This window comes from Lepidochelys kempii, chromosome 8 (genome assembly GCF_965140265.1).
Source record: "Lepidochelys kempii isolate rLepKem1 chromosome 8, rLepKem1.hap2, whole genome shotgun sequence".
In the NCBI taxonomy this organism is placed as follows: Eukaryota; Metazoa; Chordata; order Testudines; family Cheloniidae; genus Lepidochelys; species Lepidochelys kempii.
In genome coordinates this window covers 45,189,360-45,208,590 of record NC_133263.1, presented here as the reverse complement: position 1 = coordinate 45,208,590, position 19,231 = coordinate 45,189,360, and the positions used below count along the sequence as shown (strand labels likewise).

Genomic DNA, 19,231 nt, shown 5'->3' with positions numbered 1-19,231 from the left:
AAGTAAGGAAGTCTTGAGCAGGTCAGAAATTAAGAGAGTGTGGGTAAAATGAGTGAGCATGGGATACCATGAGGAAAAACAGTAGTAAAGAAAAAGAAAAGAGCCACAGCTCTTCAAAAACGCAGTAGTCTTCTGTCAGGGTTCCCTCCCCAATCTGAACTCTGGGGTACAGATGTGGGGACCTGAATGAAAGACCCCCTAATCTTATATTCCACCAGCTTAGGTTAAAAACTTCCCCAAGGCACAAATTCCTTTCCTTGTCCTTGGACGGGACTGCTGCCACCACCAAGCGATTTAAACAAACATTCAGAGAGGGGCCACTTGGAGCCCTATTCCCCCCCAAAATATCCACCCAAGCTCCTTCACCCCCTTTCCTGGGGAGGCTTGAGAATAATATACTAACCAATTGGTTTAATGTGAGCACAGACCAAACCCTGGTTTTTTTAGGACACTGAAAATCAATCAGGTTTTTAAAGAATTTTATTTAAAAAAAAAAAAAAGTAAAAGAATCACACCTACAAAATCAGGATGGAAGGTAGCTTTACAGGGTAAATAAAAAGATTTAAAACACAGAGGATTCCCCTCTGACTTTGCTTTCCAGTTACATACCTCTTAGCATAGGGAAAATTCACAAGCTAAAACAAAAGATAATCTAACACGGGGTCCCCAACGTAGTGCCCGTGAGCGCAATGGCACCCGCTGGGGCAGTTGTGTGCACCGGAGAACCACCCGCCGAAATGCTACTGAAAAGCACTGCCATTTCTAGGAGGCATTTCAACGGCGACCCTTCTTGCCGCTGCCGTGTCTCGGCGGCATGTCGGCGGCGGGGTGTCTGGCATCTGCCAGAGTCTTCTGGGAATAGGCATATGCTATCCCCACAGAAAGGTTGGGGGACCACTGATCTAACATATTTTCTTGGTTTGCTTACAATTTTTGTAATCTTAGATGGTCCTTTCAGGTATGTTTTTAGGAGATGATTTTTCCTGCCCCGGTCTCTCTCTCTCTCTGTCAGAGAGGGAACAAACAAAAAAGAACATAAACAAAACCTCCCCCCTCTCGCCCCAGATTTGAAAGCATTTTCTGGTCAGGTGCCAACTAGGTTAATTGAACTAATTAACCCCTTACAGGTAAGGGGATTCTGTACCTCTGGCCAGGAGGGATTTTATGTTACCGTCTTTTTACTAAGCAAGATAGGTTACCAAGAGCACATCATACAGAGCCGTAATTCTTTGCATTAATTCTTTGCATTAATTCAGACTTTAAGACAGCAGCAAGGTCAAGATTTCAGTTCTTATCCTCAAAAAAGCCTTTATAGAAGTAACCCCAGCTACGCTGTGGGACTGCCCCTCACTCTTTTCAGTCATGACAGCAGAATTCCACAGCAACTGGGAACCTCAAAAGTGACAGAGGAGACAGTTTGCTCAGCAGGTTGATACAAGTGTGGAACACAAGCCTGGAAGCAATCAACAATACCAGACCTCCCTGCTGTCAGATTGAAGCATAAAACCTCTCTCTCTAACCTGCCTTTTCCAACAACTTAAAAAAAAAAAAAAAGATTAGTGAATAGGGAAAAAGCCAGAAGTTCTCTAAAAATAAATTCATTAGAATTCGCAAGGCACTTCGAGATGATGAGTACAGTTGTACTGCCTGCATAGACAGACGATATGATTCCATGTGTTGTTACTAAGCCCTTCTGCCACCATTCCCTTATCAGGTTTTATGCAAACAGGTTAATATAATGTTAAGCCTGGAGATTTTAAATTTGCAACAATATCAGCAGATCCAAGGAGGCTTGAGCAACATTAACTGCTCCTTTAAGCACGTGCGTTACCACGCATAAATCCACACAGCCAGGCCATATGTGGTAGTTGTCATCTAGTGTAATATTAAGGAACTGCATCTCTTTCCATAACTAGAGGTGCTTAGAAGTAGCATTATAAGTGACAGCATGTGTTCATTTTACTAATTTCTAGAGCACAGTTTATACTTATTGCACACATTGAAGGGAGCAGTATTAGCACATGGGAAACTTTAACGACTACTCTTGTGCAGTTCAAGATTTGCCAATGTCACATTGGCAGGGTTTTGTGACAACCGATCCACTGTGGAGCTAGCCGCGCTTCTAGCCTTGTTAACAAAAGCAACAAGCTGAGAAAGAGAACAGAGCTGCTTCTCTCCAGGCTTGCACTGCTTTGCCATAGGGGCAGAGTACAGTCAAACCCCAGCAAAAGGAAGGCGGTGGCATTTGAGACTTTTCCAACACACACACACACAGTGTACAGCAGCAAGAGCAGAGAAAGGAAAAGAAATGTACTAACAGATGAAGCTACAAAGATATGTGTTACAGAAAAGAACCCACCCATTCTGTTTATTTCTTTCATTTTATTTTCTTGGCCAGAATAGAGAAGGACAAATGCTTAGGAGAATCTCTCTGATCACTCTCTTCTCTTTTCAGTTGTCGCTTTATTCCCATCTCTTTCTTTCTCACACATTTCTTCTTTTCACCTCTCCTCCTTTCTTTGGAGGCAAATGGGACATGGTCAACCCATCCCTGTCTGTCAGACTTGTTGGCCCTTAAACCAAAACACGTTGCCACCTCTGAATAATTAATAAAAAAAAAAAAAAAAAAAAAGTTATCCAGTCTCAGGTGTAGATGACTATAGCTCCAAGTCTTTGTTAGCCCAAGATTACTGAAAAAGAAATTGGGGCCCTATAGAAGCCAGGATTAGCTAAAAAACAACTAATTGCTTAGTTCATCAAGATGGATCAGAGACACTATAAACTGAATGTACACTTCAGTAGGATTTCCCTCCCAGGGAGAAAACACAAGCATGTGAAAGCAAAAACACAAGTAGTTTTTGAAAGTCTTCCTAGGAACAAAAACACTGAAGGAGGCAATTTCCATAAGCTAAGTACTCTCAGGGGGTCTAACAAGAATCTTCCCTGAAATTGGCAATCTGGAACAGAATGTGAGCAGCTCTACATTAATTAATTATTAATACAGAGTACTCATGTGATGCTTTGTCTGTCTAGGTACAGCCTGTCGCTGTAGTATCCAAGTGCCTCCCAACTTTTTATGGATTTATCCTCACATCACTCCTACAAGGTGGAGAAGTGTTTTCCCCAGCTGTAAAATGGGGATAAGAGGCACTGAGAAATGAAGGACCAGATTTTTAAAGTGTGCTTGTTCAGCACCCAGCAGCTCCTATTGTTCTCAGTGGGAGCTGTCAAGTGCTGTGCAAACCCTTGTTAAAAATCTGGCCACTCATTTAGGTGCCTAAACAGGAGTGGAGATCCCCTCCCAACCAGAGCCTGAGCCCTACCTGAGCAACGTTACATATGACAACATCTGTATCACTCTTGGGAAATGGAACCCAGACCTGCCCAGTCCCAGTTCACTACTTTGTCCTTTTTTAAAAGATAGTCGGGCTGTGGTTAAGTCTGTCCGGTTTTATTCAGAAAGTTTAGATTATAAAACAAACCAAGTGCAATGTATTTGCTGCAGCCATCCCAATGTTAAAAACCCAAGAAGCAGCAGAAGTTACATGGAGAACTTTTGGTGTTTGGTTAGCCAGGTTTGATTGCATTATGCAGTCAGCATAAACAATACAGCAGGCTCAGCACAACACCCTAAAATGCCGGTCTCTGAACTTTCTAGCAGTCTCAAACTCGTATTCTAATTTGCAGTTTGAATCACTTTCACTCAAAGGGTCTTGTGACTAAAGTTACTGGTCCATCCTTTCAAGATGCATTCTGGTGTCAGCAATACTGAAACTCACTAGACACCACAGACAAGCGTAACACCAGACATAATGTGATAGCTGCAGGGACTTAATAGAAGTATATTAAATTCATTGGCATCATTTTAATTAAGACTTTACAACTACGAGCTTCCTGTCATCCCCTCTACTCTGGAGGCAGGACAAAAACACACACACACCCTGGGCGCCCCATCATCTCAGGCATTGGCACCCTGACAGCAGGATTGTCTGGCTATGTAGACTCCCTCCTCAGGCCCTACGCTACCAGCACTCCCAGCTATCTTCAAGACACCACTGGCTTCCTGAGGAAACTACAATCCATCGGTGATCTTCCTGAAAACACCATCCTAGCCACTATGGACGTAGAAGCCCTCTACACCAACATTCCACACAAAGATGGACTACAAGCTGTCAGGAATAGTATCCCCAATAATGTCATGGCAAACCTAGTGGCTGAACTTTGTGACTTTGTCCTCCCCCATAACTATTTCACATTCAGGGACAATGCATACCTTCAAATCAACAGCACTGCTATGGGTACCCGCATGGCCCCACAGGATGCCAACATTTTTATGGCTGACTTAGGGGACGAGAGCTGAGGAAGCGTTGTTCTAACGCCCCTACTCTACTTGCGCTATATTGATGACATCTTCATCATCTGGACCCATGGAAAAGAAGCCCTTGAGGAATTCCACCATGATTTCAACAATTTCCATCCCACCATCAACCTCAGCCTGGACCAGTCCACACAAGAGATCCACTTCCAGGACACTACAGTGCTAATAAACAATGGTCACAAACACCACCCTATACCGGAAACCTACTAACCGCTATTCCTACCTACATGCCTCCAGCTTTCACCCTGACCACACCACACGATCCATCTTCTACAGCCAAGCTCTGCGATACAACCGCATTTGCTCCAACCCCTCAGACAGAGACAAACACTTACAAGATCTCTATCAAGCATTCTTACAACTAAAATACCCACTTGTGGAAGTGAAGAAACAGATTGATAGAGCCAGAAGAGTTCCCATAAGTCACCTACTACAGGACAGGCCTAACAAAGAAAATAACAGAACGCCACTAGCCATCACCTTCAGCCCCCAACTAAAACCTCTCCAACGCATTAAGGATCTACAACCGATCCTGAAGGATGACCCAACACTCTCACAAATCTTGGGAGACAGCCCAGTCCTTGCCTACAGACAGCCCCCCAACCTGAAGTGAATACTCACCAGCAACCACATACCACACAACAGAACCACTAACCCAGGAACCTATCCTTGCAACAAAGCCCGTTGCCAACTGTGCCCACATATCTATTCAGGGGACACCATCACAGGGCCTAATAACATCAGCCACACTATCAGAGGCTCGTTCACCTGCACATCCACCAATGTGATATATGCCATCATGTGCCAGCAATGCCCCTCTGCCATGTACATTGGTCAAACTGGACAGTCTCTACGTAAAAGAATAAATGGACACAAATCAGATGTCAAGAATTATACCATTCATAAACCAGTCGGAGAACACTTCAATCTCTCTGGTCACTCGATCTCAGACCTAAAGGTCGCAATATTAAAACAAAAAAAACTTCAAATCCAGACTCCAGCGAGAAACTGTTGAATTGGAATTCATTTGCAAATTGGATACAATTAACTTAGGCTTGAATAGAAACTGGGAGTGACTAAGTCATTATGCAAGGTAACCTATTTCCCCTTGTTTTTTCCTACCCCCCCCCCCCCCCCCGACGTTCCTGTTAAACCCTGGATTTGTGCTGGAAATGGCCCACCTTGATTATCATACACATTGTAAGGAGAGTGGTCACTTTAGATAAGCTATTACCAGCAGGAGAGTGGGTGGGAGGAGGTATTTTTTCATGCTTTGTGTGTATATAAAAAAATCTTCTACACTTTCCACAGCATGCATCCGATGAAGTGAGCTGTAGCTCACGAAAGCTTATGCTCAGATAAATTGGTTAGTCTCTAAGGTGCCACATGTACTCCTTTTCTTTTTGCGAATACAGACTAACACGGCTGTTACTCTGAAACCACACACACACACCACTCTGAAACCTTTCTCCTAGTGCTGCCTCCCTCCGTGACTCAGAGTTTCCATCTTCCTGACGAAAGGCTCAGTCTCCTTTTAAAACCTGTCAACATCATTCTCGCATCATGCCAAGCAGATCGCTGGAGAACACAGAGCAAAACCTCCCTTCACTCAGCCCTGCAGGTTGGTGGGGCACAGAGCACACCACCTTACAGAACTCACAGTCAAAGAAGCAGGAGACTAGAAATCAAACCTTGATCTCTTGCGTGGCAATACAGAGCACTAGTCTCTAGTTAAGTGTATGAAATCCTTATTTTGTATTACAGATGATTTATATTACAATAGTAATAAGGCCTCAGTCAGGATCCCCACTGTGTCATACGGCACCTAGTTCATAGTAAGAGACAACATACAATTTAAGACTAAATAAATCACAGCATTTAACTTAAAAACAAAGCCCAACACAAACACTTCCCAGGGTTGTGCTGTATGATTTAAAAAAAAAAAAAAAAAAAACACACTACACTAATTTTTTGTTCTCTTACCTGGTGCAGAAACCAGGATTTGGCATCGGGTGAGAATAGCCAGGAGGAAATCATTGTGAGAATGGACTGCAAAAAAGATAGTTCACTCAGACAGACGCTAGGAAAGAAAAATGTTACTTGAAGACAGATTCACATTAGCAACATGGCAGGCAAAGTCCAAAGGCAGACACTTGAAGCTACCTTATAAAGTGATTTTGTTTACACTTTCCACAGCCATGTCTTCCCATTCATTCCATGGGCTGCATACACCTCCCAATTGATATCCTTTACATAGGTTTTTAGCCTCTCTATGAAATAAGAACCTTCTCCTTTGCAGCTCCTAATCTCAGCAGTGGTAAGATAATGTGGCCCAAGAGAGGAGGCAAGTTCTAGACAAGCAGCGGGAGTTATGTAGTCACACTTCATGTGGCTGCATCGGTGTGTAGCAAGCAGCAACTAACCCAGAATGTGGTATTTTGAGAAATATGGGAAGACAGAAAAAGGGACACTCCCAGAGACTCTCTTACCGTTATCTTGGGTGAGGAGTCTACGAGCTTCCAGATCAAACTCTTCTTTACTGATCTTTTGTTTGAACCAAAGTTTCAAGTTTGCCCAGTATCTGTGCATGGGAGAGAGAACATTAAGCACTGTAAACAACATTGCTTTGCCTACTATATCTATTCCTTTTCTCCCATTTCTTAAATGGACAGTCATGTAGTTCAGATCCAACATGTAGCTTTTTGTATCATATTAGAAAAATCTAATAAGAAACAATGTTTTAGTATAACTTCAGTGAAAACAGAGAGGGTTGCATAAGAATGGCCCTACTGGGTCAGACCAAAGCTCCATCTAGCCTAGTATCCGGTATTCCAACAGAGGCCAATGCCAGGTGCCCCAAACGGAATGAACAGAACAGATAATCACCAAGTGATCCATCCCGTCGCCCATTCCCAGCTTCTGGCAAACAGAGGCTGGGGACACCATCCCTACCCATTTTGGCTAATAGCCTTCATGAACTTAATTCTTTTTTGAACCCTGTTATAGACTTTGCCTTCACAACGTGACCTTTGGTTTGACCTAATATGGCCGCTCTTATGTTCTTAGGGGATAAAATGTAATAGTCATGCATTTAGGGACTAACAATAAGAATGTTTAATATAAGCTGGGGGTGTATCAGTTGGAAGCAACAGAGATGGAGAAAGACCTGGATGTATTGGTTGATCAAAGATGACTATGAGCTGCCAATGTGATGCAGCTGTGAAAAAGGATAATGCAATCCTAGCATAGATCAGGCGAGCTATTTCCAGTAGAGGTAGGGTAGTGTTATTACCATTATACAAGGCAGCGAGACCTCACCTGGAGTACTTTGTGCAATTTGTCTCCCATGTTTAAGACAGATTAATTCAAAGTGGAACAGGTACAGAGAAGGCCTACTATTAGAGGAAAGGAAAACCTAACTTACGAGAAGAAACTTAAAGGACCTTGGCTTAAGGACCCGATTGCCTTCTATGATGCAGAAACTGGCTCTGTGGATATGGGGAAAGCGATGGACGCGATAGATCTTGACTTCAGCAAAGCTTCTGATATGGTCTTCCATAGTATTCTTGCCAGCAAATTAAAGAATTATGGATTGGATGAATGGACTATAAGGTGAATAGAAAGCTGGCTAGATCGTCGGGCTCAACAGGTAGTGATCAACTGCTCAATGTCTAGTTAGCAGCTAGTATCAAGGGGTCAGTCCTGGGGCCGGTTTTGTTCAACATCTTCATTAATGATCTGGATGATGGGATGGGCTGCACCCTCGGCAAGTTTGTGGATGACACTAAACTGTGGGGAGAGGTAGATATGCTGGAGGGAAGGGATAGGGTCCAGAGTGACCTAGATAAATTGGAGGATTGGGCCAAAAGAAATCTGATGAGGTTCAACAAGGACAAGTGCAGAGTCCTGCACTTAGGATGGTAAGAATCCCATGCACTGCTACAGGCTGGGGACCGACTGGCTAAGCGGCAGTTCTGCAGAAAAGGACCGGGGGATTACAAGTGGATGAGAAGCTGGATATGAGTCAACTGTGTGCCCTTGTTGCCAAGAAGAATAACGGCATATTGGACTGCATTAGGAGAAGCATTGCCAGCAGATTGAGGGAAGTGATTATTCCCCTCTCTTCGGCACTGGTAAGGCCACGTCTGGAGTATTGCGTCCAGTTTTGAGCCCCCCACTACAGAAAGGATGTGGGCAAATTGGAAAAAGTCCAGAGGAGGGAAATGAAAATGATTAGGGAGCTGGGGCACATGACTTAGGAAGAGAAACTGAGGGAACTGGGCTTATTTAGTCTGCAAAAGAGCAGAGTGAGGGGGGATATGATAGCAGCTTTCAACTACCTGAAGGTGGGGTCCAAAGAGAATGGAGCTAGGCTGTTCTCAGTGGTGGCATATGACAGGACAAGAAGCAATGGTCTCAAGTTGCAGTGGGGGATATCTAGGTTGGATATTAGGAAATATTATTTCACTAGTAGGGTGGTGAAGCACTGGAATGGGTTACCAAGGGAGGTGGTAGAATCTCCATCCTTAGAGGTTTTTAAGGCCTGGCTTGACAAAAGGGGGGGAGAAAATAGGATTGCTCTCTATAAATTAGGGCTGCCAAGCGATTAAACGCGTGATGAAACAGTAACAGAATACCATTTAAATATTTTTGATGTTTTCTACATTTTCAAATATATTGATTTCAGTTACAACACAGAATACAAAGTGTACAGTGCTCACTTTATATTTATTTTTAATACAAATATTTGTGCTCTAAAAAAGAAATAGTATTTTTCAATTCACCTAATACAAGTACTGTAATGCAACCTCTATCATAAAAATTGAACTTACAAATGTAGACTTACGTACAAAAAAATAACTGCACTCAAAAACAAAACAATGTAAAATTTTAGAGCCTAAAAGTCCACTCAGTCCTACTACTAGTTCAGCCAATCGCTCAGACAAAACAAGTTTGTTTACATTTGCAGGAGATAATGCCGCCCGCTTCTTGTTTACAATGTCACCTGAAAGTGAGAAGAGGTGTTCGCATGGCACTGTTGTAGCCGGCGTTGCAAGATATTTACACGCCAGATTTGCTAAAGATTCATATGTCCCTTCATCTTCTTAAAAGAACTACACTCTGATGCAGAAACTACAGAACCCAAACCACCAAAAAAGAAAATCAACCTTCTGCTGGTAGCATCTCACTCAGATGATGAAAGTGAACATACGTCGGTGTGCACTGCTTTGGATTGTCATCAGCATAGATGCATGTCCTCTGGAATGGTGGTTGAAGATGAAGGGACATACGAATGTTTAGCATATCTGGCATGTAAACACCTTGCAATGCCAGCTACAAAAGTACCATGCGAATGGCTGTTCTCACTTTCAGGTGACATTGTAAATAAGAAGCCAGCAGCATTATCCCTCGTAAATGTAAACAAACTTGTTTCTCTTCGTGACTGGCTGAATAAGAAGTAGGACTGAGTGGACTTGTAGGCGCTAAAGTTTTACTTTGTTTTATTTTGGAGTACAGTTATATAACAAAAAAATTAAAAAAAAACCCTACATTTGTAAGTTGCACTTTCACAATAAAGAGATTGCACACCAGTACTTGTATAAGGTGAATTGAAAAATAGTATTTCTTTTATCATTTTTACAATGTAAATATTTGTAATAAAAAATAATGTAACATTAGCACTGGACACTTGGTATTCTGTGTTGCAACAGAAATCAATATATTTGAAAATGTAGAAAAACATACGAAAATATTTAATAAATTTCAATTGGTATTCTATTGTTTAACAGTGTGATTAAAACGGCAATTAACCATGATTAATTTTTTGGGGTTAATCGTGTGAGTTAACTGCAATTAATTGACAGCCCTACTATAAATACATCTGAGGGATAAACACCAGGGAAGGAGAGGAGTTATTTAAGTTAGTTGCCAATGTTGGCACAAGAACAAATAGGTATCAACCAGCCATCAATAAGATGATGCTAGAAATTTGACAAAGCTTTCTAACCATCAGAGGAGTGAAGTTCTGGAACAGCCTTCTAAGAGAAGTAGTGGGGACAAAAAAAACTTAACTTGTTTCAAGACTCAGCTTGATAAGTTTATAGAGGGAATGGTGTGACGAGGTTTCCTAAAACAGCATATGGCCCACCCACAACTGCTTTTAGCAAACATCTCCAATGTCCAGAGATGGAACATTAGATGGGGAGGACTCTGAGTTGCTACACAGAATTCTTTCCCAGGTGTCTGCCTAGTGGGTCTCACCCACATAATCAGTCTCACTAGTCACCATATTTGGGGTTGGGAAGAAATCCCCACCCCCACCCCCCGGACAGGTTGGCAGAGAACTTGGGGGTTTTTCACCTTTCTCTGTTGTGTGGCGTATGGGTCTCCTGCCAGTTTGAACTAGAAAAATGGTGGATTCTCTAATTTGAAGTCTTTAAATCAAGATTTGAGGACTTCAGTAACTCAGCCAGAGGTTATGGGCTGATTACAAGAGTGGATGGATGAGGTTCTGTGGCCTGTGATGTGCAGAAGTTCAGACTAGATGATCATGATGGTCCCTTCTGGCCTTAAAGTCTATAAATTTAGGTGTAGTTGAGTTAAGAACATACAAATGGCCATACTGGGTCAGGTCAATAGTCCATCTAGCCAAGGATCCCCATCTTCTGATAGTGCCGGTGCCAGATGCTTCAGAGTGAATGAACAGAACAGTGCAATTTATAGTAAATCATCCATCTTCCAGCCCCAGCTTCTGGCAGTCAGAGGTTTAGGGATACCCAGAGCACAGGATTGCAACCCTGACTATGTTGGCTAATAGCCATTGATGGACCTATCCTCCAGGAACTTCTTTAATTCTTTTTTGAACCCCATTATAATTTTGGCCTTCACAACATCCCCTGACAATGAGCCTCACCAGTTGACTATGCACTGTGTGAAGTAGTGCTTCCTTATGTTGGTTTTAAACCTACTGCCTATTAATTTCTTTGGGTGACCCCTACTTCTTCTGTTATGTCAAGGGGTAAATAAGACTCCCCTATTCACTTTCTCCATACCAATCGTAACTCCCCCGCCACCTTGGAAAAGAGATGACTAAACTGAATAATCCCTGTCTTTTAAATCTCTCCCCACATGGAAACTGTTCCAGATCCCTAATTATTTCTGTTGCCCTTCTCTGTTCTCCAATTCTAAATACATCTTTTTTGCAATGGGGCAACCAGAACTGCACATAGTAATCCATAGAGTTATATTGTGGCATTATGATATTTTCTGTTTTATTAGCTATCCCTTTCCTTGTGGTTCCTAACATTGTTAGCTTTTTTGCCTGCCACTGCACATTGAGCAAATGTTTTCAGAGAACTATCCACAATGAGTCCAAGGTCTCTTTGTTGCGTTTCAGCCATGTTTTTCACTTGCAGGCTTCAAATTTATCAGAAAACCTTGAACACCCCACCACCACCACACACACTTTTTATAGAAGGCGAATGGCTTCCAAATACCCGTAAGGCTACCCATACTACAGGTTTTTCTTTGTTTCGTCATTAATAACGTCAAGTTGTTTCAAGATTATGTTATTTGAATCCATTTAAGGGCCGGTTTGTGCTGACTGGAAAATGGGAGTAGAAACTTTTAAAAACAGGTAGGAAAACTGTTTTCCTCCGAATTATCCATTTTGCCCTTTGCAAACATTTATACATGCCACCAAACACTTGTACTAATGTCAATCACTCATTAGCACAATGATTTAATGACAAGTCAGTCCTGAATGTAGTTATGCAGCAGCAAAGCCAACAGAGGAAGCACAAATACATTAATGCAAAGAATCCTATATATTAACATGCTACTGCTGAATATAACAGTCATACAAATGTACTCCTAGAATACTAGGTGGTGAGAGTAGCACCATTAGGAAGGTAATTTGTTCATATTTGAGATCAGAGTTTATATTTTACATAGGATCTCAATAATACTTAGCTACAGCACCAAGAGCTCTTAACATCTGTGCGCATTCTTAATACACATTCCTTGACAGGTACCTCCACTAGTTTCTATATTTCTTTAAAGTTTCTCATTCACTGGAATGGTGGTTCTCTTCAAAGAGAAGGCATTTAAAATTCAGAAGACTTTTCCACTAGTTTCAGCATTGAAGGTTAAAACCTGTATGTTGGGTAAACACTCAGGCAATTCAGAAATCTACAAATCATGAGCCCTGCTATTTGTAAACATGGCTTAGTGCCAGAAACTTAGTAATAAATCTGGACCACAGCCAGCAGATTTTACTCTGGCAGGGACAACAAATGGATTTAATAGCAGACAGTACATTTGTTCAGGATAATAAAACATTCAATTTAAAAGGGCATGTAGGTCACATTCATTGTGTCAATTAATGCATGGTTTTTGAAGGCCAGGAAAGGTTTCCACCTTGCTGTCACATCAACTTAATCTTAAGGGCTGTTCAGAGATTCCAAGACAGAGCCAAAACATCTCCTTAGTGGAAGAAGAGGATGGGAGAAGGGAGTATAGCATCTGAGCAAGCCAGCTGACTATCCAAATATAAAGCAGAGAAATATAGGCATTTACTTACTTTTTAGAGTCCTAGTACTGCCTTAAACCTCTGTTTCCCTCTCAGATAAAGATGCAGAGGGAAGCAGAGTAGGCCTCCATCCCACCACCAACATTATTACAGCATGCATGTGTAGCGCCTTACTATCCTCCCCTAACCCCACAGATCCCTACTCCTGTTCCTAAATGATTCAGTCACCATGACAGCAATTATACTTTGTGACTCTGCTGATAAGCACAGGGAATGCCAGGATAGTTAATGCTGTTTCAGCAACAATAAGTGTGGGGGGGGGGGGGAGGAAAGGAATGAGATGTCTGTGTTTTCAAATACTGTTGAATCAAACCTATTGTTTTTTAAATCTACATAGGAGAGGGGAGACAAACACTTCCTGTGGCTGTTTCCAGATCCTTCCCCCCCCCCACCCCTGCCTATATCCTTCCGTTAAATGGATAGATTTTTTGCAGAGCAGACACTGCAGAGCAGCATACATCCCATTTCATGTGTTTCATCCCAGGCAGTTTGGTGGACAGGAAATAAGCAGAGAGGTGGGCCAAAAAGCATAGAGTCCTTAAGGTGATCATATCTCCCAGTCATAGTTACGATCATAAATCATTTTAAAAACATTTCTCCTTTTTCCCATGCTCAATTCAAACTAAAACATTGTGGTGAATGATGTAAACTTTAAAGGCACATTTGAGGGAAAAGGAAAAGTGCTCTGGTAAACAATCGACTCATCAAATGAATATATAACAGAATTGGCCACTGTTAGATCAACGGGATTTGAAAAACCCTGATGAATAGGAAGCTTTTCCTGACAAGAGGGGATGAGAAACAGCTGTGCTCCACTAACTAAGGGATACAATGTGGCTTACTGGTAGAGTGCATTGGACTAGGACCCAGGAGACCTAGTTCTATTCCCAGCTCTCCCAATGGTCAGCTGGGTGAATGAGCAAGTCACTTCACAGGTCTGTGCCCAGTTTCCCCCACTATAAAATGGAGTTAATTATACTGATCTCTGCTCTAAAATGCAGAAAAATAGAACCTTAATGGCTGAAACCCACTTCTTATAAGTTGAGGTTATGAAGATAAACATAATATAATAGAATGAGTTGTCACCCTGAGTCTGCAGACAGTCTACTACCTATGCTGCTGCCCATAGCACCCCAGAACAGCAATAGAATGAAATTGACAAAACTAGGGTCAGTTTGACTCACAGAAGAGACAAGCACTGGAGTTATCCATAAGGCAAGATGCCCTCAAAACTGAGATTTAGAGTAGCAGATACCTGCCTTCAAAGTCAGGTGCCTGTGACATAGGATGAAAGGTAGAAGAAAAAAAACTGCTTTCCCCCTTCTAGCATCTAGAGGAGGCAAAAGATATGGCATTAGGGTTTATAACATGCCAAGTAGCACAGAAGATGGAGCATCTGAAGATGGATGATGAGAACTGTGCTTCTGTGTTCTCTAGATCAGTGCTTCTCAAGCTATCGGATGTGTGGGACCGGCCATTTTTTTTTCCCCCAATGTGCACGCGGACCGGCAGCCGATGGCTCGCAGACCGGCACTGGTCCAGGGACCACCACTTTGAATAGCACTACTCTAGATTGTACAGGTACACCTACACCTCATCCCCCTGCTCCCATCTTTGATACCAGCTTCTGGTTAATACTGGTGTTAACCTTTCAATGCTATAGTATGACCATTAACACTTTCTCCCTGAATCTCCATCAGACACGTCCCTCATCTGCGCTATGCTCCCCCTTTGATAGCCCAAGCTTTCATGCGCTAGAGCAATGCCAGCTTCTGAGACTCAGGCCAAACATGAACCATGAACTGAAATTAGTGATTATGATCATTCATTCTGAGTGACATTATTTCCCTGTAGGTGAAAGCATTTAAGAACTATTTCAACAAATTCTTATTTGCCACCATGATCTAACAACAAATGTGTTAGAAGCAAACCGCAGCACTCTAACATCCAGAGTTGATGCCCGCCATTAATAACACTACCTAGCTCTCACAGAGTGCTTTACGAGGGACGGAAATATCATTTTCAGCGTTTTGCTGATGGGAAAATGAAGGCACAAAGGTGTGAAGTGACTTGACCAGGGTCAAAATAACCCAGTGGAAGAACCAGAGACAGAACCCATTTGAACCAATTCAGTTTCTGTTATATTGCTTATAAACAGAAGTCTTTAATTTTTTATTTAAGTTTATTATGGGGGAAATGGGAAAACAATTACATAGCACTAAGTTTAGCATAGGCAAAGGCACATGAACTAACTGGTCCATTCTACTCATACAGAATCCTTGCAAATTTCTAAATGTACTTTAAGTAAAAGACCAAGAGAACAACCAGTTCTCATCTTGCTTACTAGCTGTTTAGTTTAAGCAGACGGGAAAGGAGGCATCTTTAATTAAACAGGCAGACCTTAAATGACCTAGTTAAGCGCCATGTGTGTTAAAAGTGTGGGCCTACAATTTCTCATGGTGGAACAGGATGTTTCGGTGCAAACGCAGAGGGTGAAAAAAGCTTGCCTCTCTGCATGAAGACCAGTTCATCTAAAGTAAACAAGAGAGCAGCAGGAGTCAGCAGGTCCCTTCCGGCTACATTTGCCAGCTTTTTGCTAAATCCAGAGTTTTAACTGGATAGAATTAAACCGGACAGGCTGGTGGGAGAAGAGACAGAGGCTGCTACTTCATCACTTCCCCTGATCTCTTACTGCCCCTCAAAGGCCCGAGCACGGGGTGAACCGGACCCGTTATTAAGCTAGGCCTGCAAAGCTCAAGCTTCCTGTCAATGAATGAAGAGATGCTGCTTAGATGAATAGACTGCGAGGCAGCGCTGTGACCGCCTAGCGCAGGCCGCGGAGCTGCCCCACGCCACTGCCTAGGCCGATCTGACAGACCGAGCGGCCAGGCGGGATTTCAAAATGGCCCGAGACGGCGACGCCACAGGGCCTCGGGGCGCCGGTTCCCGCGGTTGGTTCCCCTGTCAGACACCGCTCCCTTCCAAACGCCGGCCCACGCCCTCCGCGCGGCGAGGCGCGGGCACCCATGAGCAGGCTCCCGCCCCCGCTCGCCCGCCCGCGCGGCCCGAAGCGCGAGGCCGGTGTCCGCCGCCCCGCCCCGCCCCGCCCCCACCAGGCCAGGACGTCAGCCCCTGCGGGCCGGGGGCTGCCAGTTGTCCTAGGCAAAGTCGAGGCCGCGGGGCGACCAGCGACTGGGACACGCTCCAGGCTGAGCCCCTCGGCCCAGGAGCGGCCTCCACCGGGCGGCAGGCCCCGCTCCCCCGGGACCGGGCAGAAACCGAGGCCGGGGCTCGGCGGACCTAGCCGGGCTGCGTGTGCGGGGCGCAGGGTGGCCGGGAGCGGGCCCCACTCACTGCTTCACGTTCTCGCCTAGCGCCTCGCTCAGGTTCTTCTTGGCCACCTCCAGCTCGCTCACGTACGTCGCCATGGCTCCCTCCGGCGCCTGGCCGCCCTTCCGCGCCGCTCTACGCGGCAACCACAGCATCAACTAACTCGTGCACTGCGACTGTGTCGCTTCTCCTCCTACCTCCGCTGCTTATTTGTTTCACAGCTCCCGGCCGCGCCGCTTCTTCTAGAGGAGGTCGGGGCCGGTCACGTGACGTCCGTCGCCAGTGGTGGTCGAGTGGGAGGAGTAGTGTGTCACTGTCAGATGCTTCAAAAAGAAAAGGAGGACTTGTGGCACCTTAGAGGCCAACCAATTTATTTGAGCATAAGCTTTCCTGAGCTACAGCTCACTTCAAGGAACGCATCCGATGAAGTGAGCTGTAGCTCATGAACGCTCATGCTCAAATAAACTGGTTAGTCGCTAAGGTGCCACAAGTACTCCTTTTCTTTTTGCGAATACAGACTAACACGGCTGCTACTCTGAAACCTGTCAGATGCTTCAGTTCCCCAGGTGCCAAGAGGAAGAGGTGGGGGAGCGCCAGCAGTCAGCGCTGCGGGGTGGGCCCGGGGGGTGGGTGGGTCAGTATCATGCAGGGCTTGTGGGGCCCTAGCAGGGCAAGATAGAGGTGGTCACGTGGGATCAGTTTTGTGAGTCAAGAAGCAGCAACCTGAGGGTGGGAGAGTTTGAGGAGTCATGGTTACCCCCTCCCTCCCCCAGTGCTTGGGGAGATAGGGGCCATGTGCACTGTGTGTGGAGAGAGAAGGTTGAGGTCGTCTCTCACGGCACAGTCTCATGGGCACAGAAGGTGCATTGCACTGCATGGGTGCCCTGAGTAGGCTCATGGATTCACTGTGTGTGAAATCGTCTCTCCCAGAAACCTTCATTGTAGGTCTGAGTAAATCATCCACCACATAGGATGGACTTAGCCCACATGAGGTATTTATTTGAATCCCAGTGCAAATTCAGAAGCTGCAGAATGCAAGCTATGGTTTAAAAGAAAATTGTCTAATGCCTCATATCATTGTTCACAAATTGTTACAATGATCCAGCGTATACTTAAACAGCCCTGGGCCCAAATCCTGATTTCAGTGCTCAGCAGCTGACTAGATTTAGCCCTTTGTCGTTTTACATAAATTCTCTTCAGTCTAAAGTCTGCATTTTTCTAATTTTGGCCCCAGTCCTGCAAATAATCCTCACTATTCATATAATAGGGTGAGGTCTAAATTAACTTTAACACTCAAGAAAAAGATCTTGGCAGTAATTGTGGATAGTTCTCTGCAAACATCTGCTCAATGTTCTGCAGCAGCTAAAAAAAGCTAACAGAATACCTATTCGGAAAGGGATAGCTAATAAAACAGAAAATATCATTATGCCACTATATAAATGCATGGTATGGCCATATGTTGAATACTGCATGCAGTTCTGGTCGCCCCAGCTGAAAAAAGATATATTGGAATTGGAAAAGGTTCAGAAAAGGGCAACAAAAATATTAGGGGTATGAAACGGCTGCCATATGAGGAGAGATTAAAAAGACCAGACTGTTCAGTTTACAAAGGAGACCTAAGAGAGGATATGAGAGAAATCTATAAAATCATGAATGGTGTGGAGAAACTGAATAAGGACATGTTATTTGCATCCTACACAACACAAGAACTAGGAATCACTCAATGAAATTAGTAGGCAGGAGGTTTAAAACAAAAGGAAATAGTTCACACAATGCACAGTCAACCTGTGGAACTCATTGCCATGGGATATTGTCAAGGCCAACAGTATAACTGGATTAAAAATATAAAGAATTGGATAAATTCCTGGAGCATAGGTCCATCAATGGCTATTATCCAAGATTGTCAGGGACACAACCCTATAGTCTGGATGTCCCTAAACTTCCAGCTACCAGAAGCTGGGACTGAATGACAGGGATGTATCACTTGAAATTGCCCTGTTCTTTTCGTTCCCTCTGAAACATCTGGCACTGGCCACTATCAGAGACTGGATACTGGGCTATTCACTGGTTTGATCCACTCCTGTGGTTATTCTTATGTTCTAAAGCCACACATGCATAACTTTACACACATTTCTGCAATGGGCCTGCTCATATGAGTAAAATTACACACATGCTTGGGCTCTGATCCTGCAAATTCTTTTCTAGCCACCAGTACATTATATGTTTAAGGAGCAACTTTTTTCCTTGTGCAGACAGCTGCACCTCTGGCCAGTAATACTATCCTAAGAGCTTTTCTCAGAGAAGCTGATACAAAAAGTTGTATTAATAGAGTATGTTTTTATAAAATGCTGCTTTTTTATTATTCTTTTTCATGTTGCTTGCTTATCCTCATACTGTCTTAATAAAGGTTAGTTTCTATTTAGAGTTAATTGTTCTGTCTTTAAAATAGTATTAAACTATTTCCTTAATGTTTGAGAACTGGGTTATGGAAGTGATGTTTGCATGTTATTGGTGTGATTCCTATTTGTATTTTGGGTAGTGGCCTAGAAGCCCTAACCAAGGGCTAGATCACTTGTTCCCAAACTGGGGGGTGTGGAAGAACATCGAGGGGGGGGGAGGCGGGGAGGCACACCAGGATCTGGGCGGGCCGACACGGAGGGCAGGAGGGAGTGCCACCCAGAACTCTGGGTTCCACTCTGCCCCCAGCCCTGACTCAGCCCCAGCTTGGGCTCCAGCCCTGGCCCTCTCCCAGCCCCCCAGCCTCCTGCCTCAGCTCCAGGCTTCCAATCATGGTGGGGGGTGCGCACAGGTTCCATTACCGTTAATGGGGGGGCGTGATGGAAAATGTTGGGGACCACTAGGCTAGATGCGACCCCAACACGTGACAAGAGACAGCCCCTGTTTCGAGGGCTTGCACGCTAGACACACAGAGT

At 44.0% G+C, this 19,231-nt stretch overlaps 1 protein-coding gene across 2 annotated transcripts in view; it reads right to left on the bottom strand.

The window, feature by feature from the left end:
• TADA1 (transcriptional adaptor 1) overlaps window positions 1-16,581 on the bottom strand; it is a 35,953-nt gene extending 19,372 nt beyond the window's left edge. The window contains exons 1-3 of one of the 2 annotated variants that reach the window (XM_073356307.1): window positions 16,323-16,581; window positions 6,868-6,959; window positions 6,362-6,427 (exon numbers count right to left, since the gene is read on the bottom strand). In XM_073356307.1, coding sequence (XP_073212408.1) covers window positions 6,362-6,427; window positions 6,868-6,959; window positions 16,323-16,453 — 289 coding nt within the window. In that variant the 5' untranslated portion in view covers window positions 16,454-16,581. The remainder of the gene's footprint in view (window positions 1-6,361; window positions 6,428-6,867; window positions 6,960-16,322) is intronic. The other variant, XM_073356308.1, reaches the window with a different exon arrangement.
• Between the last annotated feature and the right edge of the window lie 2,650 nt (window positions 16,582-19,231).